Here is a 24,585-nt window from a genome sequence, read left to right as displayed (position 1 = left end):
CTATATAGTGAGAATTCATCTCAAAAAACTTACAGTGATGAGGCTAGATGGGAAGGAAGTGGGAAGAGAATGGAAGTTCATTAGTTGTCAGGGAGGGCTCTAAGGAGAGTCACTTGTGCAGGAACATCAAAGACATGGCATACATTGTAACATTGGAGAGACTGATACTTGTGCTGGGATATCAAAGACATGGTATACATTGTAACATAGCAGAGATCCGGCTATCCTTTAGAAAACTCTTTACAGGGCTCTTGTTAAAAGTTATGATGTTCCACTGTATGACTGCTCTTCAAAAACATACTTAATAATCACTGATTGTGTAATTATATGCTTCTAATTTTATTATTGTTTTGAAAATTGTGGACCTGAATATCTCTCTGCAAAAAAAAAAAATCTATTTTCAAAGTTGACTTTAATAATTTGGGTGAAAGTACTACTGCATTTGTCGTTTGTAAACCATACCATGCTAGCCTTAGATGATTTTTTATTTATGATAAATAGGCAGTTGCTAGTTGATATTCTTTGGGCATTAATAATTATGATTGAGGGGAGAAAAAAACCATTTGGCAGAGCCACCTGGCATTACACATGCAGATCCCCTATGGCCCAGGTAGTCTGGGAATGTTCCCCTGAGATAGGATGCCTATACCTGTTGTGTGGGTTTCCTTCAATGACTTTGATTGGGAAGGACGTTTAGGGGGAATTCTGGGAGCATTGGTGTTCCCTTTCTTGGTCTTCATGTAAGTCCATTGTACACATGTGTGTATATACTTTTTATATGTGTAGATATGAGTGTATGTACATGCAAATAATTTAAATTATATTGAAAATGTTGTACACTATATATGTGTGTATATATATATTTATATGTGTATATAAATACACACATTTTAATACACACAATTTCTCTGGCTCAGGGAAATTACAAGAGCCAGGGGACCAGAATGTCAGATTCAAGATAATGTCTCCTAGATGTGTCAGACACTACAGCCATGCCATCTCAACACTATGGCTGCCCACAGGAGCTCTGCATAGTAATCAGTGGATAAGCCAACATTTAAAGAAGCGTAGCCATTGCCATAATTACCCCTGATTACTTTTTTTTAAACTTTCTTTAATCTTGCTATTTTCTTGAAACCCCCCACATAGACAGACAATACATCAAGGACAGAGAGGCGGTGGAGAAGCTGCAGGAGCCCCTGCTTGATGTGCTACAAAAGCTGTGCAAGATGTACCAGCCTGAGAACCCGCAGCATTTCGCCTGCCTCCTGGGTCGCCTGACGGAACTCCGGACATTCAACCATCACCACGCTGAGATGCTGATGTCTTGGAGAGTGAATGATCACAAGTTCACCCCGCTCCTCTGTGAGATCTGGGATGTGCAGTGATGGACACCAGTGGGGCTGGCTCCTTGTCCTCCTCGGAACAGAAACCTTGTTTCGTTTGTACCTGGTTTCACTCAAGAATCTCAATGAATATTTATGTGGCAATTATACACCTCCCACGGTTGTAAATACAGACTAGATAGAACTGCTTTCCCCACACTGTATTTTACAAGGCTTCAGGAAACCCCACTGGCATGCCCTTTTGGCCTAATTAAATCAATTGTTACTTCAATTCTATCTACTGAGCTAGGGGCATTTTATTCTTCATTCGACAATATTATATATATTTTATAAAGTTGAGCTGTTTTCAACTGAGACAATAAACTGAATGTAATAGCAAGGAGACTTCTCATTTGGACAAAAAGAAATTGAGGAGTATCTCTTTAAGTGATGACGGGAATCTTATTGAGTTGGAGGGCAGGTCATTTCCAGAAAGTAAACTCTTACAATAGAAAAGTAATGTTTCCATCCCTGCAGAAGCCATGGTTGATGTTCATTGGTTTGGGATAAGCTTCCCATCATTCAGGAAGTTAATGATTTTTCTGCATAAAATATTCTTCGAAGTCACCCCACCCTTAAGACAGTTGGGGGGAGGGGTCTTGAAATGGCGTTTATGAACAGAGCATGCAAATAACTCTTAAAAATGTACACTGAACTTCAGCACACACAGCCCACGCCCCCATCCCCCACTGTTTTCACTCCTGCAGCTGGATGCACAGCTGTGAGATACTTCCCCCCCAAAGCAGGAATTGGTTCATTTCCTTCCTTCCTTATTCAACTGTGGCAGTCTTCTCCCTGTTCTCCTTTACCTAATACAATGAAACACCTTCTGTAAGTAGTGAGCTGAAGTCTCCCTTTCTCCTGAAGTAAGCCCAAATGGAGCTTGCTTCATAAGCAAAGAATCTATAGAGAAATACAAAGCAACGCTAGATTCCAAATCCAGCGCCACTTGGATTCTATTCCATACCACAAAGAAGGTCCTCTTTAATGCAAAGTTCTGCTAAACTTCCTCAACGCGATATACAGACATGGTTAAGATCCAGTAGAAGCTGGGGGTTGCAAAGGTGTACAGTGGAAAGTTCAGTGGGCTAGTACAGAAACCTGAGAAATCCCTTGGCGGAGGTGAAATTTCCCTTGGGATTCAAAGAAAGGCTCCCTAGTCTAAGGGCCAAGGGATCTCAAGGTGAAAGAAGGGACAGAGACAAAGGAGGGTGGAGACTAAACAAATTCTCCTCCAAAACCCCGGAACTTGGTGGACCGGCTGGATACGCCAATAGAAAACATAAATAGCAGAGTCCGTTGTTTAGAAGGTTTTAATTGGTCAGTGAAGCATGGAAAAGTTCAGGCCCGCCAGGAGAGAGACGAATGAAGACTGAAGTAAACTTCTGAATGCTTGCAAGGGAAGAGTCGGTTGGGGAGAACCGAGTGTGGTTTGGTGTCTCGGGATCACAGGCAACACATGGGGGAAGTGGTGGGAAGTGGGAACCCGTGGGCACGGCAGACTTCATCCTGTTGGTCTGGGTGTACTGAAGTGGTCAAAGCTCACGGTAGCAAACATCGCTTACCATGTGGGAAAGGAATCGTGATGCTGGAAGAGATACAGTTTGGGACACTGTTCCCTGTGCTAGGCACAGCTTCAGAACTCAAGGATAGTGGACACGCAGCCCTGCCTCGTTCCTGGTTGTAATGGGGTTCCTTTGAATTTATTCTCCATTTAGAATAATTTGTCAAGTAGTGCTTCTCTTATATGGAGGTATGTTTGCTCCAGTTCTGCCCCATCTCGGACTTTTACCATGAAAGCATTTTGTCAAAGGCCTTTTTTTTTTTTTTTTTCAGCTACTGAGATGGTGGCGTCATATTTGTCTTTAAGTCTGTTGATACGTTTTATTATTCTTATTGATTTCATATGTTGAACCAACCCTGAATCATTCAGTGGTGAGGGAAGAGGAACATCTTTTGATACTCATAGCAAGCTTCCTTTAACCACATCTAAGCTATGTTACGAAAATGACTCTTGGTGGGTCCCTAGATAGCTTCGGGATGGACCAACCATGTAGTTAAAGGGTTAGAATTCTGTCTCAACGCTAGCTTCTAGGGGGTGGGGAATGGGGTTCTGATTTCAACACCAAAACCCAATGATTAAATAAATCCTATCTATGCACTACAGTCTCCATAGCCCTGCTCCCAATAGTGAGATTTGGAACACTGGGTTCGTGGCCATAGTGGGGTTGTTTGGAGGGTGGCATGCTGGGTAAGGGAATGTGGGCACTCCTTGTTCCCCATGTCCTGGACATCTCTTTTAATTTGGCTGTTTTGGAGTGAATATTATGTCTGAATGTAAGGTGTCTCCCACAGGCTCAGGTTTGAACTCTTGGGGTCTCCCCAAGTGGTGGGGTGACTCTGGGAAGTCACGAATCCTTTGGAACATGGCTCTTCACTGGTGGAGGCAGGCTACTGTCCAGATCTAGACTAGCGCTCTGCTTCCTGATCTGCCAGGGTGTGAACAAACCACACTGCAAGCACCTGCAGCCATGCACTGAGCCTCTCCGGTGGCCAGGCATTCCTCTGAGCTGTGGTCTGTGCCATATGAACTGTGAGCCATAAGAGCTCTCCCTAAGTGGCTTCTGTCGGGAACTTTGCCTCAGCAGCTTTAGGGCATGGGACTCATATAGTGATAGAGCAGCTTCCTCTGGGGTCCTTGAGCTATTCTAAAGAATTACTAAACCCAAAGAAGGGTTTGTAGAAATCGGTAATTTGAAGCTGATTGGTTAGAGTCTGGGGTTAACTTAACTTAGGCCTTATGGTCATTCAAAGAGAGGGAAGAGGCCTATGGGCCTGAGCCCTTAGCCTATTTATCTGCACTAAATCAAGATAATTATCACAGGACAGGGGCAAGGATGAAGCTCAGAGATAGAGGGTATGCCTAACTTGCTACTCAGGGGGCCTCAGTTTTTTCCCCAGTACTGCCAAAAGATACTTAGCATCAGAATTGAACTACAGCCACCTGATGTCAGAAGTGGACAATGTTCATGCATCCAGTGTCAAGTATTCGGAGAAGTAGTTTACTAGTGAATTTTTAAAAATAGACTTATTTATTTATATAAGTACACTGCAACTATCTTCAGACACATCAGAAGAGGGCATCAGATCCCATTACAGATGGTTGTGAGCCACACCATCTCGTTGCTGTGAATTGAACTTAAGACCTCTGAAAGAGTAGTCAGTGCTCTTAACCACTGAGCCATCTCTCCAGCCCTCACTAGTAGATTTTTAAAGGATGGGAGGTGGGGGCAACTCTAGGTATTCCTCATTTCAAGCCCCTCTCATTCTTGAGAGGTTTGTCCAACATTGCCTTGATAAAACTATGTTCACTCTGCTTAAAAAAGAAAAAGGGACTGGAAAAAGTATACCAGGCCAATAGTCCCAGCACTCTGTCAGCGTCAGGGGTAGGTGGACCCCTGTGAGTTCAAGACCAGCATGATCTGCATACTGAGTTTCAGGCCAATCAGGGCTCCACAGAGGGAACTTGTCTGCCAAAGAGCAAGCAAGCAAGCAAGCAAGCAAGCAAGCAAGCAAGCAGACAAACAGTTAATCCAAGGGGGCTGGATCGATGGCTTAGTAGTAGACGATGTACTACCCAGCACCCATGTTGGGCAGCTTACAACCACCTGTAACTCCAGCTCCAGGAAATCCAGGGCCTCTTGCCTCTGTAGACACCTACACGTATGTATACGCATTCTCTCTCTCTCTCTCCCCTCATGTATATGCATATTCTCTCTCACCTATATACAACAAAAATAAATGTTTATTTTAAAATGATCTAAATGGTCCATCAATTACCTGGACGGGAAAACTGTCAGTTCCAGAAACCTGAAGAACCACAGAGCATCTAAAGACGAGCTAGGAAGCTGAGAAGAATGGGTCCTGATGTCCCAGAAGCCCTTCTGTCTTTGCAGTGGCTGTAGCTCTTCACCGCCAAGTCAACCCGATTCCTGAGTTCTAATTAAAAACACGACTTTGGCTGAGTTCCATCCTTTCAGTTGGCTTTTATGTGAGACTGGCCCAAATCCTGAACCTGCTTATCTAGCCGCCAAGGACTACTCTACGTCCAAACACTGGCAGCAGCATGCCCTCACCGTCTGCAGCTGCTGGCCGACTTCCATTGCTACACCTGTCTGCTTTCTTGGCCTCTACTCGGAAAGCGTGGCTTTCTTCCTCTTAGCCATCTCCCTCCAAACAGCTGCTGTGTGTTTTCTTAATTGCAAACGCCAATAAAATTACTCTTGGCTCTCCCTCTTGGTCTGTTTGTAAATTCTCTTATCTATGAATCTATGAATCTGAATACATCACACCTTATAAAAGACTGGGAAGAACATTCATTTCTGCCCACTGAAGTTCGGCTTGTCTGTGTGTGGGGAACCTTGAGCTCAGCTCAGGACTCCTCAAGACCAAGTTCTCGGCGCAAAGCATATTGATTTGCCCCAGAGGGACAGAAGGCAGGGATAAGGGACAAAGACAAAAGAGTGGGCAAGGGAGAGGGGAAGGGAATAGGGAGAGGTTTTTGTTTGTTTGTTTGTTTGTTTGTTTGTTTGTTTTTTGTCCTGGGGGACAAAGGACTGTCTCTGGATAGAGAGGAGAAAGCCATGGCCCATAGGCAAATGGCAGTTTATAAGGGTACAGGGGTAAACCATGTGTTAGGATGAGGTGTTAAATTTTAATTGGGCATGTTAATTAGGTGAATCAAAGGGAGTTTTTGAATTTATGAACTTCAGTACTTTGATAGCTGGATCTTGGTAGTCAGCCTCAGGAAGAGAAAATGACTAAAAAAGGGAATGGACCTTGGTGGCTAACTTTAGGAACGTAATCTAACAGTTTTCTTTAGAAAGGCAGAGGGAGTGGGGAGAAGGGCAAGGCCTGCCAGAGCCACATACTCCAATGGGCTAGTGTCCCTTCACTGTGTGGCCGACTCTGGGCTCTGGAATATAGGTGGAAGTGACAATATATCAGCTCAGAGCCTAGGAGACCAGTGTGTCTTTGCTTGCTGCCCTGCACACCCAATATCTGCCATCTGCCAGAAGGAGAGCTTACCCTGGGAATCAGAATGACCCAGAATGGGAGGTAGAACGAGTGCACCTTGGCTCAATCCACAGCCTGAAGCAACATACACCCAACATCCCAGCTGCTAACATGAACATCTCTAACCAAGATGCGTTGATGTTTCTTTTTCTCCAGAAGCTAATGAAGCTGAGGTTTCACAGAAAGAAAACAACAACAAACCCTCCAGCTACTGTATCTTGTTGGTGTTCAGGCCCATCCATCCCATTTGCATCCCTACTTATCCAGGGAAGAAGAGCTAATTCCCAACAAGCTACATTGTACATGATCCTAGGTCAGCTGGCTTTGACCAGGTTCTATCAAGAAAGGCCCTGTTGGGAGTCTGGAGAATGAGAAATGATAGAATGTTTTTCCTCCACTCTCTCAGTGAAGATGGCGTCTCAGCTCTACAGGTCAAGTTCTGCCCTGGTGATGATTGTTCTGGCTTTTAACTTCCAAGTCCAGAACTCCTTGCTGGTTTTCATCTCTGGGTCACAATTCCATTCCCTAGAAAACCCAAATCTATGCTAAACCGCCTCCTTTTGAATCACCTAGAGTGATTTGTGTTTCTTAACCTGAGCACATCTGAAGTGGCAACTTCTGGTTTCCTTGGAAAGTCAGTTATGTCAAATGTTTTCTTGAAGCAGACACAGGTGAAGAGATGTTTTGCTGAAGCAGACACGGGTGAAAGGACGTTTTGCTATAGCAGATTCGTGAAAGAACACATGATGAAGGAGTATAAATATGACCTCACAGACAGTGGGAGAGAGCATTGGTTTGCTTTGCTCCGACTCACTATTTTTCATTAAGAACATGCAAGTCCTGGTTTGCGTTACATTGCATTGCTGAGCTCCACGTGTGGTGATGCCTTAGAGAGACACTCGCCCTTGAACTTCTTGTGCGATTCCTGGGGTTTCTTGCCACTTATGCAAACCCTAGCCGGTTGGTGAGCCTTGCGGCTTCATCTGGATTGAACTGCCTGTGCTGGTTTGTGTGTAGTGACTGCAAGAGGACTGGACTGCAGCTGCTGATTCATATTTGGTGTTTGTTACTGGACTGAACTGCTGATATCCCAACAAACAAAGACTGGACTCGCCCCAGAGAGGTCCACTTCTCCTGTATCCTAATGACCCTCCTTTCCCACTACCTCAGGTGGATGGTGGGCTAGAAGAGAGGTTAAAACATTTAAGAGCCCCCCCTTGGTTTGATTGTTTGTTTGTTTGTTTGTTTGTTTTGAGACAGGGTTTCTCTGTGTAGCCCTGGCTGTCCTGGAACTCACTCTGTAAACCAGGCTGGACTCGAACTCAGAAATCTGCCTGCCTCTGCCTCCCAGGTGCTGGGATTAAAGGTGTGCGCCACCATTGCCTGGCTTAAGAACCCTTATTAAAGGTAGGTTTTGAAAAATTTAAACCTACACACAACTATACAAATATCCACTTATTTATTTATTTATTTTTATATTTGAGTTTAAGTTGAGCCTACAGAGATGTAGAACCTGTGGAAGCCATCTTGTAGCCAAAGGGAATCTGAGTTAACAGGGACTAGATTCTGGTTGCCTTGATTGCTGTTGTATTGATGTGAAGAGACATCATGATCAAGGCAACTCTTACAAAGAAATCATTTAATCCGTGGTTTACTTCCAACTTCTGATAGGGAATCTATTAGCATCATGGTGGGGAGCATGGGGGGTTCACAGGTAGGAAAAATGCTGGAGAAGTAGCAGACAGAGAGAGAGAGAGAGAGAGAGAGAGCGCTCGAGCTGGCCTCAAAGCCCACCCCAGTAATGCACACAACACACCTTCTTCAACAAGGACACACCTACTCTAGCAAGGCCACGTTTCCTAATCCTTCCAAATAGTTCACCATCAGGGGCTAAGTAAAATTTTCATACAAACCACCAAATTGTTGATGCTAGTTGAAATCTCAGATTACACTTTACATGAAGTTAGAGAATTTTATCCTAAGATTAAACATTTCCTTTTTGAGTTTCTCTGACATGAGTTTGAAGATTTTTAATTTTTTTTTCTATTTCACGAAAGTAAATGTGATGGAAACTGGGTGATCCTTGGATGACAAGCCAATTGGAGAAATCATGGTTCTATAAGCACTTGTTAACATCTGTGACATTTATAAATGAAGCAGGGGACTGGAGAGTACATCTTCATGCTGCTGTTCTTGCTGTGTGATTTCTTTAAATCTCTGTTCAGATATAGATGGTATTGTCTCCTGGAGTTCCAGCATTACTAGATGTTTGCCAGCTTTAAACAAACAGCCATTTTTTCACAGTTCTGAGGGCCAGAAATCTAAAATCAAGGTTCCAGCAGAGCCAAGCTCCCTGCAAAGATTCTATGAATACCTCCTCTTGAATCTCCTGGATTTATAGGAGCTCTTGGCATTCCTTGGTTTGGAAACGCATAATGCTAACCTCTGTTCCTTTCCTGTCCTACTGTGTGCGCACATGCCTCTGTGTGTGTGTGTGTGTTTCTGTCTAATAAACTCTAATCAGATTTGGGGAAAAAGCCTACTTCCAAATAAAGTCATATTTTGAGGGCCCAGTGGAGATGAGTTGGGGTGTACAATACTTAACTCAGTACATAGATATTAGCCACGGCTATTGTTATAAGATCATACTGTTATAAGATCATATAACATACTTATTAACATAAATAGGTAGCATTCTTACAGTAGCACAAAGGTCAGTATTGTTTTTAGTGTATTTGGATATCAGTTGACCACCTGCTGATGGTGTGATTTAATTGTGACCAGGTCAAGATGTCTATCACCCTGGCATTTCACTTATTACTCCACACAATGCACAATCCATGGCTGACAATAATGTCAGAGCAAAATTAAAACCGGTTCCAAAATGCTGAAATAAAAACCAAAGGTCCGAAAACCAATTCAAAGTGAAGTGAAAACCAACCACGGTGTATTTTAAGGAACCAAAGCATCTTTGTAGGTCTGTAGTGAGATCACACACCTGACTTCAAGGACAACTGGATTTTTGGAGGATCCTCTGTATTTGAAAAAGCTTTTTAGCCAGACAAATAACTTCCCGATGTAATGTAATTTAAACACTGAGGCTTCCAAACATGGTGCTCCCTGAAGTGGGACATACTTTCGAAATTGGGAAGTCAGAATGAATACAGTGTCATCTGATGGAAGGGAACTGGTGGCCCCTCTGTACCCCCCACATTACAACTATGCCAATTTCAATTAAAGAAACAACCTCTGAAACATGGCTATTAACCTAACCACCAATTAGAAAGCCTACACATGAAAGTAGATTATAGCTTATTCGATGGAACCCTCAATTACTAATTGCAGTGCTAAGATCAAGGTAGGTGAGCTGGCCAGTGTGCTTAGGGGATGGGGTAATAATTAAGAACAAATCTAAACGCGAAGTTGTGAATGAAACAAGCGAAGGCAAACTTTAAGGGAAGTGAGAGAGAAGCAGGTTAAATCGAAGGACCTAGAGGGGGTTCATCATCTAAATTGCACGGAGGGATACAGGCTGAGAGGACTACACAGATTTCCAGCTTCTGGAACATTCCCAACAGCACTGTTCTATGTCACCAAATAGACAGAGGAGTGAGAACAAAGCAGGCCTTAAAGTAGATGCTGCAAGGTTTCAGTAAGTGACTTAAAAATGTTAAGAGCTGTGTGTGGAGGGAGACTACATTTCCATGAGCACAGTTTCCGTTTTAAATAAATGGTGTTCAAATATTTAGGCACAAGGCATACACGTAAGAAAAAATCATAAGGACCATTGCTAAGCAGTGACTCATCAAATAAGAGTTATATAGCACAACTTATTACTAATCAAAATTTTTGTGGTGCTAGGGACTTAGACACAGTTGTTCTTAAAGTTTTACAGGGAAGTGCACATATTTTGATATCTAATTTAAAGCATCAAAATCTGGCTAAATGAGGAGGCATATAAATAGCCCCATGGTTTTAAATAAGAAATATTGGGAAACACAGGGCGATTTTAACAGACTCTGTGAATTTCTGCTGCTGTTGCAGTCGGCAAAGAGATCTCAGATGGACTGCAATTAGGAAACAAAAAACCAGGAACAACTACAGGCTGATATCATCAAGTCCATTGATCAATTTTTAATGATGGCCTTCTCCACTTGGAATCCCGGGAGAGCAGGATCCCTGGTGCTTAGGATAGGGCCTGCCGCAGAGCATCTCTAATCCTTATCTTCTGCTTAGATGGATTGAAGTAGCTCCAGCCAGCTCAGCTGTTATCGGGACATCTTTAGCTCTACGATTATCTTGAACTTCAAACTTAATACACCCAGCGAAAATGAACACTGGTCCTCTACCACAGCTTGTTTTTCCTGTATTCCTAAGACTAGTGCCACCACATAATAACCAAGGCCAGATAAATCACCCTCTTAGTTCTTCCAGATACTTCCTTCATACCCGCCTTCTGAGCTACTTTAGGGAGTTGTCATTTTAGGTTGCTTTTTGTTTGTTTGTTTGTTTTAATGACAAACTATTCTGTTCCTTTCTTCAAAAATCTTTGAAAGTGAACACACCCCCCCCTCCCTAAAATGAAAACCCCACAAATGAATTTCCTTGTTCTTTATATCCTTGTAATTATCTCACAGGCCTGCACCAGGACTGCATCTACATCCCTCAGTATCTATCAGGCCTACCTTCATACACACATACTTTCAGACTGCTCTGTCTCTCCAGGTCCAAACTTAGGTTATGCAAAACGATTCCTTCCAGAACGTTCCATGTGCCTCCCGGGTCCTGCATTTGCTGTTACTCCTGCCTAGGAATCAATCGTTCATAGCAATGACTTCCTCTGGCAGATTCCTGTTGTTCCTTCAATATCTAGTCATTTCCAAACCTCTGACCATCACCCTGTTTCACAGACTCCCCATTCCATGCCCCTCAGCCCTTTGAAAACTGAGATTGTTTTGTTCCCTATGAAAGCTGTATTGTTTTTGTGAGAGACCAGGTTTCAGTTCAATGCCCACAATTTAGAGATGGAGAAGCCTGCACATTCGAGGTGTCAAGACTTAAAAGGAACAGAAGCCGCAGGAATCTAAGAACTTGGGCCAGAACACAGAACCTCCAGGCTTTTAGCCAGTAAGATCAGCCCACATCAAAAAGCCACTTTTGAAGTTAACTCACATCTATCACTACAGTGTAACAATCACATGGCTACATTGTTACTTTGACATCCAACTCCCCTTTCCCCCACGTTTCCTGAAGGAAGAGCCAACATCCTCTTTTGGCTTCCAGGGGTGACTGCAGGGTTTTTCTCTCTCTTTCACAGTGAGGGGCCTGGGGTGGGCTCTGTCTGAAAGACTTCTGCTTTGGACGGGTCCCTGCTGGGTTGGTTTGTGTTTCTGGAAACCTCAGTGCCCCTCCGGATGGATGTAAGCAGATTTTAGGGTTGGAAGGAGCTCAAAGTCCTGGGAAGAGCAACATTCCAGGGCGCTCTGAAGCAGCCTTGAGAGGCGGGCTTCACACACTCTCCTGAACGACGGGACAAATAGGAGGGGTTGTCACTGCCACTGATAGAGACTGGACTGGAAAAGGTCGCTACGAATTCTTCGTGCGGTAGAAAGTCTCCGGAGGCGTGGCGCCCAGACCACGCCTCCGGTTCTGATTGGCTCCTTCGAAACAGGCGGCCGCGCTGGGCGACGAACTGCGGCGGCGGCGGCGGTTGGTTGCAGGCTTGCTGGCACGCACAGATTGAGCCCGAGTCGCCCGGAGAAGTGATCTCGCTCCCGGGCTGGTGAGTGACTTCCCTCTTGGATTTCTCTTTTCCTCCCTAACTTTCCGTTGCCTGTCCTGCGGCATCTTTGCTGCGCCTCAGCACGGACTCCCCACCCCCACCTCCCCAGTCTATAGCGTCCCGGTGGAGTTCAGGTGGGCTACAGAGCTGCAGGATTCCCTAGAACTCTGCGATTGGCTGACTGAGGGAGCCGCCTGCTATGATTGGCTCTTGGGGCTGTCACGGTGACGTTCAGCTCACCTTCCGACACCTGCCCGCTCTGGTGGGTAAGAGGGGCTATAAGTGTGAGCTCGGGAGCGGGAGGGGCGCGAGGTAGAGCCGCGACCTGTCCTGCTCTGAGACACAAACTAGTGCATGGTAGCCGGTCACCCTGCTGCCCAGCGCCCAGCCAGAAAGGTCACTTGATTCTTCTTCATCATCATCCTCAGAAAGGAAGGGATATAATCATTGGCCCAGGACAGACTCCTACTCATGATCACGCTGCTGTTTTGCCCCGTGATAGGCACTACAGACTCTTCCTTATTTCGCTTCTGCAGGGCTCAGATCTCCCAGACTTAACGGAATTAGGGAACATTAGTGGAGCCCTTGCACAACGCTCTCCCACCCACACCCCTGGGTTTGGAGAACTGAATTGGGGGAGGCTTGCAGAATGCCCTGGGAGGCGGAGGAACCATTTGAAGAGCTTGCATCCCCATGCATATCCCCCACCCCCACCCCACCCCAACCTCGTTCCATCCTGTCTCCTTTAAACCTAGGGGCCGAGTCGATCACATTAGAGTGCTCTGTAGTCTTTCTTTAAAACGAAGGAACGTGTTTTTCTGCGGGTCCAGTCTAGGTCAGAGTTTGGGTTTTGCTTAGCCCATGTGAGGTCGTTAATGACTACCCTTAGATAAGTAGTTCTGAATGGCTGTGGGCTCACTTCTCTTGAGCTTACACAGAATGATTGAAAATTGGGATTTCCCCACACCTTTAATTCCCTTCAGGAGGAAACTAGTAAGAATATTCTGGTGTAGATTCTGACGTGGTGCTGCATCTGACTCATCAGTTTTTAAAACTTACTATGGTCAGCTGACACTGCTTTCTAGCTGTCTGCTGCCATGACATTGGAGACGCTGGGCAGAGTTCCTTACCTCAGGCATGTTTTTCACCTTCCTGTTGAGAAAGTAAAGTGTACAACATGTTTTACTGTCTTTCAGTAGTTGTTCATGTTTGGATCAGGTACACCTTTTACACACCTAATAAGGATGTATTGAGAGAATGGGAAGCTAATCTGATTTGTCTCGAGTTTGCGTTGAATTAGAACCTCATCATCAGAGAGAACTGCCTCAGAAATAATTTTTGCAGTAACCTAATTACATTTCTTGGATAATAATAATAAGTCCTCTTTCTCCTCCTCCTCCTCTTCTTTTCCTTTTTTTTTTTTTTTTTTTTTGTTCCGAGACAGGGTTTCTCTGTGTAGCCCTGGCTATCCTGGAACTCACTCGGTAGACCAGGCTGGCCTCGAACTCAGAACTCCGCCTGCCAAGTGCTGGGATTAGTTATTCTTCTTCCTCTAAGAACCCAGTGAGTTTTCTCATTGAATTGCACTGTGATGCACCAGATGTTTTGGTTAACAGAACATTACTAAGTATTTTATCTATGAATCATAAACTGTCACAGAACCTGACTGTAATAAAGTATAGCACAGATATAAAAGGTAATGTGATCTTTTCGCTGATAGTATCTTGGGAGTTTGATGTCATCAGTCAGTCATGTGTTAGCAACTGCTGATGTATTATCTGATAGATGTCTGCTTACTGTCATGCAATATAAACTGGTTGTAAGAAGGTATTATATTAGCTATTGGTGGAGTTAGTGTGTGTGTGTGTCTTGTGTGTGTCTTGGGTTGGTACTCTTTTTTTTTTTTTTTTTAATTGTTTTTTGTTTTTCAAGACAGGGTTTCTCTGTGTAGCCCTGGCTGTCCTGGAACTCACTTTGTAGACCAGGGTGGCCTCGAACTCAGAACTCCGCCTGCCTCTGCCTCCCAGGTGCTGGGATTAAAGACATGCGCCACCACCACCTGGCTGGGTTGGCACTCTATGCATGCTAGGCAAGCACTCTACCTCAGCCTAGGATTGATTTATATTCCTGGCCAAAATTAAAGTTGGTTCATTAAAAAGTGTTTGGCTCTGTTAAAAATTCTTTTCTTCTTTCCTCTTTTCCTCTCTTCCTCTCTCGTCTTCTTCCCCCCTTCCCTTCCTTTCTTTTGACCTGTGTTGTGTGGTGGTTTGAATGAGAAAGGTCCCACCCTGAGGCTCTTATGTTTGAACACTTGGTCCCCAGTTGGTAGGGTTGTTTGGGAAGGATTAGGAGGTGTGGCCTTGCTGGAGATGTGTCACTGGGGGGACAGCCTTGAGGTTGCAGAAGCTCAAGCTATTCCCAGTTAGCTCTCTCTGCCTCATACTTGTGGATCAAATGTCAACCCTCAGAAAGCTCTAAGGATGTAAAGTTCTCAGCTCCTGCTCCAGGGCTGTGTTTGCCTGTCTGCTGCCATGAGTGGCTACAGACTCACACCCTGAAACTTTGAGCCCCAATAAACTCTTGCTTCTCTAAGCTGCCTTGGTCATCACAGCAACTAAAAAAGGTAACTGTTGCTTTGCAAACCACGATGGTCTCAAACTTGTGACAACTTGCCTTAGCCTTCTGAGTGCTGGGATTACAGGCGTGTACAACCACGTCTAGAGAAAGTATTACAGGCGTGTGCAACCATGTCTAGAGAAAGGGTTTCACTCTTTACCCACGCTCATATTTTAGTATACAGCGTGAATGATCCATAAGCCATTTGAGAAGTTTTCTGTTAATGGATAATTACATATATTTTTCTTTCAGTTTTCCTGTATTTGTATATTTCCCTTGCAGTCTTTTAGTTGAAGTGATGGAGTTGAACTGATTTTAAATATCTTTTCAAAGTTTTTTTGGAGGGTGGAGGTTGGAGAGAAGGCTCAGTGGTTAAGATCATACACTGCTTTGGCAGAGAACCCAACTTCAATTCCCAGCATCCCTGTTGCAGAGTAGTTCAAAGCCACCTATAATTAACTCTAGCTCCAAGGGATGAGGCCCCCTCCTCTGACCTTCTTGGGTACTTGAACTCACATGTGTATGTATACCTTCCTCAAAATACACACAGTGAGTTGTTCAAATTCAGTATCTGCTGAACAGTGCAAGAGAAGTTCTCAAGTTCTCCAACAAAGAGACAGTCTCTATATCTCGTAAGTGGTATGCGATGCTTTAGTAAGTAAACTGTGGAAATCTTGCTCCTGCTTTCTTGCAGCGCTGGAAACCGAGCGCAAAACCCTGTGCATCCTAGCCAAGTGCTCAGTTACTGTCCCCTCTCAGCCTAAAATTTTACTTTCTGAAATGTCTTTGTCTACCATTGAGGCTGTGGTTGTTATAGGTAAATATACCATGGATTTGTGTCACTATTTCATAGTACCTTTAGCCTTTAATAATATATATATATTTAGGTACCAATTTAATATTGGTGTATGTTATTATTATTATTATTATTTTAAATTTTGAGGCACGATCTTGTTGTGTAGCCCAGGTCTTGAAGTCTTACTCTTCCTGTCTCAGTTTTTCAAGTGTTGGAAAGAGTCAAAGCAGCACAGATTTATTGTCTTAAAGTTTGAGGATAAAAAGTCATGAGTTTTAATGATGCTTATGACAGAAGGTACTGGCAAGGCTCTGCTACTACTTTCTCTATAGGAAGGAGTCCATTCTACCTTTTCCAGTGTCCAGGAAGGCCCTGCATCCCTTGGCTTCTTTCATCTTCACAGCACCAGTCTAGTACCTATCATGACCTTTTATTGCCTCCTATGATTGGCCTTTCCTCTACCTCTACCCCTTTTAAATTTATTTATTCACTTTACATTCCAATATCATCCCTCCCTCTCCTCCCAGTGCCCACCTCCCCCAGTCCACCTTCCTTTTCTCTGGTCCCCCACTGTCTTTTAAGGACTCTTGTGATTACATTCGTTCCACCTGGGGAAGCTCTCCATCCCAAGGTCTTTTTTCTGTCTGCAAGTTTCCTGTTTTTCATGTCAAGGTGTTTGTAGGCTCTGGGAATTAAGATGGGTCATCTCTGGGTGCCATTCTTCTGTCTGATATAGATGACGGTATAGTAAACGTGGCTATCTCCAGCGGAGCAGCCATATGCATCCTCCAGTGTCACAGTGGTCAGAGTCCTTGCCCCTCTGTGCAGCTATTCATTCCTGCATTCCTGACCTCTGACTACTCTCAGCGTAGTCATTTGCTTTTCTTAGTGAGTCCTCTGTCTTATCAGTTCATGTCACTTGAATACTTTAATCAGTCAAAGGTGCATGCCAAGCCAAGCCCAGAGTCTCTTTCTCAGCCTGTGCATCAGGACGTAGCTCTCAGCAACTTCTCCAGCACCGTGTCTACCTGCATGCTGGCATGTTCCCCGCTCTGGACTAACCTCTGAAATTGTAAGCCGGCCCCTAATTGAATGTTTTCTTTTTTAAGAGTTGCCTTGGTTGTGGTGTCTCTTCATAGCAATGGAACAGTGACCAAGGCAGAGTTAAGTGCCAGGGAGCAGGGTATTAATGTGCTGTTTGTTGTAGGAACATGGAAAACTCTGGACTAGAAAAGTATTTGAGCATTTTAAATGGGGCTTCTGGGCCATTCCAGCAGGAGCATAGGAGACAGCAGTACTGAGAGCAATCAATGTAGGTTATGACAGTCTAGCTGAAGACATTTCGAGGTGGGGGTGGGGGGGGGGAAGAATCTTTTTTTTTTTTTTTTTTTTCGAGACAGGGTTTCTCTGTGTAGCCCTGGCTGTCCTGGAACTCACTCTGTAGACCAGGCTGGCCTCAAACTCAGAAATCCGCCTGCCTCTGCCTCCAAAGTGCTAGGATTAAAGGCGTGCCCCACCACGCCCGGCTTGGGGGGGTGGGGTGGGGGAAAGAATCTTAGAATCTTAGTAAGTGGCCCAGAGATCATTCCTAGGATATTTTGGGAAAGACTATGGCTGATTTCTGTCTCCACCCCCCTGCCCCCCCCCCACCCCCAACCCCAAATCTGCCTGTGGCCAAATTGGAGAGGTCTTGATTAGTGGAGCTGACAGAGAAGATTCCAAGACAGTCTAGTCCTGGCTGTGTGTGTGGTTATCAGTGATCACTCTTACGCAGATCAGCAATTAAAAAGGAGCAAGGGAGACCAGGAAAAATACAAAATGTACAGTTTAAGTTAAGTCCACTGGTCCAAGAGATAACATGTTTAAAGAAAAGCCCGATGCTAAATGGAATAAAGCAAATGGTAACCCCTGCTCTAAAGACCCACTCAGCTAAGCTTCCAAGCTGTACAAAGGAATAGAAGAGAAACTTAAGGAACCATCAACAGGAGAACACTGAATACATGCGTTGATTGAAGGAGAAGGCCAGGTTTCAGCCCCAGCAAACAGCAGAAACTGGCAGCGTCAGCCACACACTTCTGGCTTTAGAGTCCAGGATACAGGACAGGGATTGTGGAATCGTCCTCAGTGACTAAGGGAAGCTGCTGAGACCAGGCGTGTGTCAGAGGTGTCCCGGCAGAGGCCGAGAGAGATCACCGCATGAGACGTTAAAGGTGAAGCACCGATTGTGTCAGAGGCCCCGAGATGCTGGAGTTGCCAGAACTGTGGGCTGCCTGCCACGAAGAGCTGGAAACAAGGAGTGGAACCAGCCAGGAAGAGAGACGTGTGCTGTGGTCAACAAAGCTGGAAGTCTAAAGAGCACTTTGACATTAGATATGCGGAGTGAGGATTCTAGAATGTTATGTATTTGTTTAAAAAAAATACAGAAATGTCATCAAAACATGTTTTCATTTTCATCCAGGTTTCGGGTCTGGAGTTCTTCAGACTGTCCACAGCAGGCGGCCGTCTCCACCCTCCAGAGTGGCCTCTCGCCTATAGATGCTCACTGCTTTGCCCTCTCTGTTCCTGCCTCTCCCCGGTCCTCCCATCCTTTCCCTTGGCTCTTTTTCTTATATCTTACGTCTTTTCTTTGCTAAACTCCCTTCTGTTTTACCTCTGTGCTCCTTTGTCCTCAGAGAGCTTTTTAAAGCGAGGAATGAGATCACACCACCACTCCCCCATCAAAACAGTTCAGTGGTTTCCCCACTACACTTAGAGTGAAATCTAATTTTCTCAATGCTGCCAGGGTGATGGGGCCACTCTCCAACATTATTCTAAGCCACACGTTCTCCATCCGTCGACCATTGTGCTTCTTGGAATACATCATACTTGCTTCACACGGAGCCTTTGTAAGAACTGCTCTCTGTTTAGGAGCCCTTCTTCCATTCTTGGCTAAACACTTACCGTGCTTCAGATTTACGCTTTTCTTACAGGAAAATAATTTCGTTCAAGTTAAGTGTAAAGTCGGCCCCTGTTATTTTTCTCTTGAGAGATTTTGCTTTTGGCTTCCAAGCGCTGGTGTGGTTTAAAGTCACGAAGTGATTTGTCTGGTTCCTATTTCGGTCTTTAGTGGTGTTTGTTATTAGCTTCTGTAAGGACAGTGAGATGGTCACCGTGTTTGTCTTAGTTATGGTGACTAGTTCAATAAAGGATCTGGATAAATGTTTATTGAACACACGAGTGCATGTGTTATCACACAAAACAGGACATAAGAAATAAAGCTGAATGGGACAAAGAATTTATGTTTAAAATATAAACTCATGGACTGAGGACATGCCTCAGAGAGTAAGATCACTTTGGCTAAGGACTTAAATTCTCCTTTTCAGCAGCTATGTAAAAGCAGGGCTCGTTTGCACATGTCCATAGCTCCAGCACGGTGGAGCGGAGACAGCGCAACCTTGATGATCTGCCGTAGCCTCTGCCTGGGTGTGTAGGGGTCTGTGCACACATGCACATCCCATGCACAGATCTCGATTTTATGAAGACTTAGCCTAGCAAAGAGAACCCTAAGTTGCATATTCTGGCTCCAAGTTTTGATGTGTCTGTGTTAACATTTTTTCTTTTCATTTATTACCATACATTTGTTAGTGGGAAAAGTCTTGTAAGTTATATCTAATGGGATCCTGTCGCTTATCTTTTTAATTTTGTAAATTTTGTCAAATGAACTATAGATGTCTCATCCTAGATTTCCTAGTCAGGTGCTCCTACACCGGGTACTTTACATATCATCTCATTTTATTTTTACATCAGGCGTCTGAGGGTGATGGTGAGGCCCTGGTTTTCTAATGCACTTTCAGGTTCCGAGAAGTTAGCACCGTTGTGCCCGTATAGATGGTTTACGCTGGAGCAGGAGTTGAACCCAGATGAATCCCGTGCTTTGTACTACCATAGTGCTGTTTTGATGGTGAGTATATTAGTATGTACTTTAAAAAAATATATGAAAAATATTTGGCATTGATACAGAACTCTTGTTTTCTCCGCTAAGCAACTCTGAAGTATTTGACTCGGAATTTTAAAGCTAAGACTTTTACATTTCTGCATTTGTCAGGAATTCTCTATTCTTGAACTTTTATCTTAGAGAAGCACATCAAAATGGCGAAGCATCTTTGGTGCACACTGCAGGCCTACAGACTAGTAGACGCCTCTGTTCTTATTGCAGTTTCGGCTTGGCACCCGGCCCGCTCCTTGCAGCTTATATGAACTGGCAGTCATCTGGAGGCTCGGTGCTATGTAGTAGTAGTCTTCCTCCTGCCCCCTTTCCTGGAAGAAGCTTACCTTCCTTGTTTGCCATTTAGGTACTTCCTCCCGGTTTAAATCTGGATTGTGTCATGGGACTTTAAGTCCTTCACGTCACGTTTTATAATGTGGGGGTGGGGAATACAGCATACTGTGTGGCTCAGAGCCTGCAGCCCTGGGCAGGAATGCTCTATAGAATGGCTTTCTCTTTTTTGTGATCTGAGGTCAGCTTTCAAGGAGAACCTTAAGGAAAATACAACCCCCAAATAACCACTTCATTAAGAGTGGATTGGGCTCAGTCCTGGGCAAGCTGCAGGGGGAGGAATAACCAAAAACCCTATTAAGGCTGGTAAAGAATGAAGGCAGCTTCCCCAGTAAGACAGAGGGAGAAAGAAAAAAGCCAAGCAAGGTGTACCCCCAGGGATGACGTGCCCCCACCCCCCAGGAGTGATTGATGTACTGCTGGTTCAGATTGAGGCTGAGACTCGGGGAAGGGTAGACTCGAGGAAGACGGGACAAGTGAGGGAGAGGAAAGTTGCGGTTGTGCTGCGTGCAGACCAGGGCCGGAGCTGACCACGCACCTATTCTTGGTGTGAAACTGGCTTCCAAGACAGTACAGACAGCTCGATTATATTTTAAAAACTGGCGCTCTACGTCGGGGATGGAGTTGAGAACTCATTCAGTAACTGATTAACTGATTCAGTCTGGACAGTTATCAAAATCCCCCCCCCCCCAAATAAAGAGTATACACAATAGCTTTTCATACTGAGGATCCGTTACGAGGTACCAGGGTCCTCTTTTTTTGCAAATTAGTTTATTTATTTATCGAGGTAGCATGGGTTGAGCCCAAGGCCTTGCGCATGCATGCTCGGCAAGCATTCTGCAGGTGAACCATCCCGAGATTTCGAGAAATATTTGTAAAGGAAATGCAGGTCTTCTGTCACTTCAGGAGTGCTGTCTGTCAAACCGGAGGAATTTGAGAGCATGTGACTTTTGCTAAAGTTCAAGTGACTGACCATTGTCCCCAAATTCCTCATTTTCCTCCACAAAACTGATTCTGTTGAATTTTCCGTAGAAAGCACAGCTGCCGAACATTCTTAGGACGGCTCCTTTGTGAATGCGCCTCTGTTCCAGCTGAGCACACGCCTTCTAATTGTAGCTTTCTTTTGTTGGTAGTCGGCAGCTCCCACTGTTAGAGCCCTTGTCTGATTATGTGGAACTTCATTTTAATGGGAACAACTTCTTTGCTGCGTGTTTTTTTTTTTTTTTTTTTTTTTTAAGAAATGGTCTCGGAAGTTTCATACTGTGAACCTTTGTTGGGGACAAAGGGTTATTTATGCTAAAGGAAAATGTGTCCCCCACTGAATTAACTGGTGGGAAGTGTAACAAGCCAGTTAGCAATGCTCGCTTGTGCTTTGGCCTTTTTGCTGTGGCGGAGGGGAGAAACATGATCAGAAAGGGCAGCCTGTGGTCTTTGGCCTTCTGCAGAGCGAGTGTGACAGACGCTAAGCTCTTCAGTTAGCTTTAGCTCAGGTTCCGTCTGCTCCTTAGAGAGTGCAGCATCTAGGTGGCACCGTGAGTGAGAGGTGTGCGAGAGAGAGCTCGGGAGGACATAACTCTGGGAATAGGTAAAACCTTGATAAGGTTATCAGGAGTTTTATGTTGTGCCTGCTGTAAACAAGCAGCCAATGTATGCTTTTTATATAATCTATATAATCTGTAAGCCTTTCACTAATTTTCTCCCTACAAACACATTAAAGGATTACATGAGTCTGATTGAATTTATTAAAGTTTGTCTTTCCGTTGTAGATTCCAAGAGCAGAGCTTTGGAGCCAACGCTGCCGCCTCTTTTGGGTTTTGACGGATTATCACGGGGAGGTAGTGAGTATTTTTAAGTCACAGTTGAAATGGATAGTTAACTCTACCCTCTTCTTATCTAGCAGCAAGAGCTTATGGCTTAGCATGCGATTCATAAAGTCCATGTGACTCATAAGAGAAGAAAGATGCCTGAGTTTCAGGATCGGTTTTGCTGGGGTGGGGGTGGGGCTTATATTTACATCCCCTTTGCATTATTGTATAGAGGAAAAGGCTCATGTTTTGTCATGAGTTCTGTGTAGTACCAGGGATGGCGCACCCAAGTGTTCCTGGTTTTTCTCGGCCAAGTAACAGGTGCCTTTATGCAGGCAGAAGGGAGTCACCACCAAGTTCTCAACTGTTATTTATTCTGACGAGGTGTGAGGGTCTCAGGTGTTCTGTCAAAGAGGCAGGAAAATCACGTGCCTCATTGTTCTAATCTGGGGTTTGAGGGAGCAGGAACTCTGCCATCACCTGGGAGCTAATGCCATCTTCCTTCTCCAGCATAGAAGTTTCATCTCAGTGTAGATGACCATGCAGCCTGCAATCCAAGTAAGTTTTCTTTTTCTAAATGATGAATATAAAGTCTGAATTGATATTATTGATTTAATTCTTCTTACGGCATGAGTATATTTTTTAGCACTATATTTTAACAGTAGGTATAGTGCATTTTGACTTTCTAGTTCTGAGGAGATTTTGTTTCTGAGCTTTACTCGTGCTAGATTGTTGAGAGAATCAAAAGAATGTTGGGGTGAGTGGGTCAACCTGGGGAAGGTTAAGTAGAATGTTTTATAGTATCCCCTCCTGACAATACGGTACATGTTTGCAGTTGAAGGAACACTTAGTAGAAAACAAATACAAGGTACAAGGCTTAGTTTAGATAATTGTACATATGCTTTATAAATGAGCCTGGGGGCTGGAGAGATGGCTCAGTGGTTAAGAGCACTGAGTGCTCTTCCAGAGGTCCTGAGTTCAAATCCCAGCAACTACATAGTGGCTCACAACCATCCGTAATGAGATCTGATGCCCTCTTCTGGGGTGTCTGAAGACAGCTACAGTGTACTTACATAAAATAAATAAATTAATTAAAAAAAAATAAATGAGCCTGTACCTCACTGGATGTTAAAATTAAAAAAAATTTAAAGAGTAGGTTTTTTTTTTTCCCTGTTTATGATTGGACAAAGCCAGCAGCTGTGTCGCAGAAATCATGATAGTCTAAAGCTGGTGTTTCCTGCATTTATTGCCTTTCCGTTCTTTTGTTTTCTTTCTTTAGATATTAATAGCATAGTTAAATATTAATTTAAGGACAAAAGGCACACTGAACCTTTCTACCTAGAAAGATACAGTCAGCTGCCAATAAATACCTCGGGAAGCCAGAGCTTAGGGTCGATCGCAGCTTAGTTCTGACCCCACTTTTGTCCGCTGTCAGTGAGAGGCTGTGAGGTATCTCGGTGAGAGGCTGTGAGGTATCTTGCCTCCTCTTCCTCTGCTTCATCCCCCGTAAGGTGAGAATAGCGATGCACGTTTTGCGGGGTAGTTGTGAGGCAGCGAGATAGCACAAGCAGAGAACCACGCGGATGGGTATTGCTTAGCGCGCGCTTCAGGAGTTTGTTCTTTAGTAATTCTTTCTCTAACGTCTGTTTGTATCTCAGCAGAGGAGACTGGGAGTGGGTTTCCCCCCTTTATAGATTGTCTGCACAAATTCATGCAAGACAACCATCCCGCCCATAGTCTAGAAGCTGTTTGCACTTGTCACCTGATAGGAGAGGGAGCATCAGTGTTCTTCAATGGCCTGACACGGGGGGGGGGGGGGGGTTAATAAACCACACCCAAGGCAGACCTCGTGCTCAGTAGTTGTTGGCCAACAGGAGCCCGACTTGATGCTTTCCTCTTCTTCAGGGGTTTTGTTTGTTTCCTTTTTGTTTTTAGTGGGAGCTCCTGTGACTTTCTGATGTGTCTGTTGTCTGTTAAGCGGTCCTTTGTTTTCTGTTAAAATATCGTATATTTATGCCTCCTGGCACGTACGTGTTTGTTCCCTCTTCAGTCATTCCTGGTGGAGACATCCAGCTGGCTGGGCTCTGACACTCTCTAATGAGCTGCTCTGCCAGACACCTCGCAGAGGGTCATTCTCTTACCACTGTCCCTGCTCTTTACATTCCAAGTCGCCTCCCCTGAAGAACTCCTGCACACCTCACTTGGAATACCCCTGTTGAAGACAAGAGCCATTTGCACTCTTTTTTTTAAAAGCGACTTCATGTTTGCTTCTTTCATACTTTGCACATAGTTTTCTATAAACAATCTGAAAGCAAATTTGCTCATTTCAAATATTTCCAAGTGTTGGTTTGATAGTATGTTTATGTGATCCTATTCTTATTTTTAAATTTAAAATAGTAGCAATTATTTTGGGCTTTACAGGTCAGTAGGCAAAATTGAAACTGTTAGATGGACAGTGTGGTACTTATATAACCATCAAAAAATGTTCCAGTTGTAGGTCTTAAAAATACAGACAATAAGTGACATTTGCTTATAGACTATAGTTTGACATTATAATTGCATTAATCAAAGTATCTGGAAAAAAAATTAAAGATAGCATTGAAGGGGATGGAGTAATGGCTCAGTGATCAAGGGCACATGCTGTTCCTGTAGGGGACTTGAGTTTGGTCCTAGAACCCTTATCAAGTGGCTTACAGCTACCCGCAACTCCAGCCCCAAAGGATCTGACACACTCTCCTGGCCTCCTTGGACACCTGTGCTAATATGTACAACACACCCAGACACAGATAATTAAAAATAAGAAAATGAAT

General features: G+C 44.2%; 2 protein-coding genes across 11 annotated transcripts in view; both read left to right on the top strand.

Moving 5' to 3' along the window:
* Positions 1–1,864, top strand: part of Nr1h4 (nuclear receptor subfamily 1, group H, member 4) — a 79,412-nt gene extending 77,548 nt beyond the window's left edge. For 3 of the 7 annotated variants that reach the window (NM_001163504.1, NM_009108.2, NM_001163700.1), the window contains one exon: positions 1,150–1,864. In NM_001163504.1, the coding sequence (NP_001156976.1) occupies positions 1,150–1,388 (239 nt within the window). In that variant the 3' untranslated portion in view covers positions 1,389–1,864. The remainder of the gene's footprint in view (positions 1–1,149) is intronic. The other 4 variants (XM_006513393.4, XM_006513391.4, XM_030244963.1 and 1 more) reach the window with 2 other exon arrangements.
* Positions 1,865–12,117: 10,253 nt separating this feature from the next.
* Positions 12,118–24,585, top strand: part of Gas2l3 (growth arrest-specific 2 like 3) — a 35,159-nt gene continuing 22,691 nt past the window's right edge. For 2 of the 4 annotated variants that reach the window (NM_001284344.1, NM_001033331.2), the window contains exons 1-4: positions 12,131–12,243; positions 19,489–19,595; positions 21,737–21,805; positions 22,286–22,333. In NM_001284344.1, the coding sequence (NP_001271273.1) occupies positions 22,310–22,333 (24 nt within the window). In that variant the 5' untranslated portion in view covers positions 12,131–12,243; positions 19,489–19,595; positions 21,737–21,805; positions 22,286–22,309. Of the gene's footprint in view, positions 12,506–19,488; positions 19,596–21,736; positions 21,809–22,285; positions 22,334–24,585 lie in introns of all 4 variants that reach the window. The other 2 variants (XM_011243445.2, NM_001079876.1) reach the window with 2 other exon arrangements.

Source organism: Mus musculus, chromosome 10, assembly GCF_000001635.26.
Source record: "Mus musculus strain C57BL/6J chromosome 10, GRCm38.p6 C57BL/6J".
Classification (NCBI taxonomy): domain Eukaryota; kingdom Metazoa; phylum Chordata; class Mammalia; order Rodentia; family Muridae; genus Mus; species Mus musculus.
The sequence above is the reverse complement of the archived record's forward strand: the minus strand, read 5'-3'. Positions and strand labels throughout refer to the sequence as shown.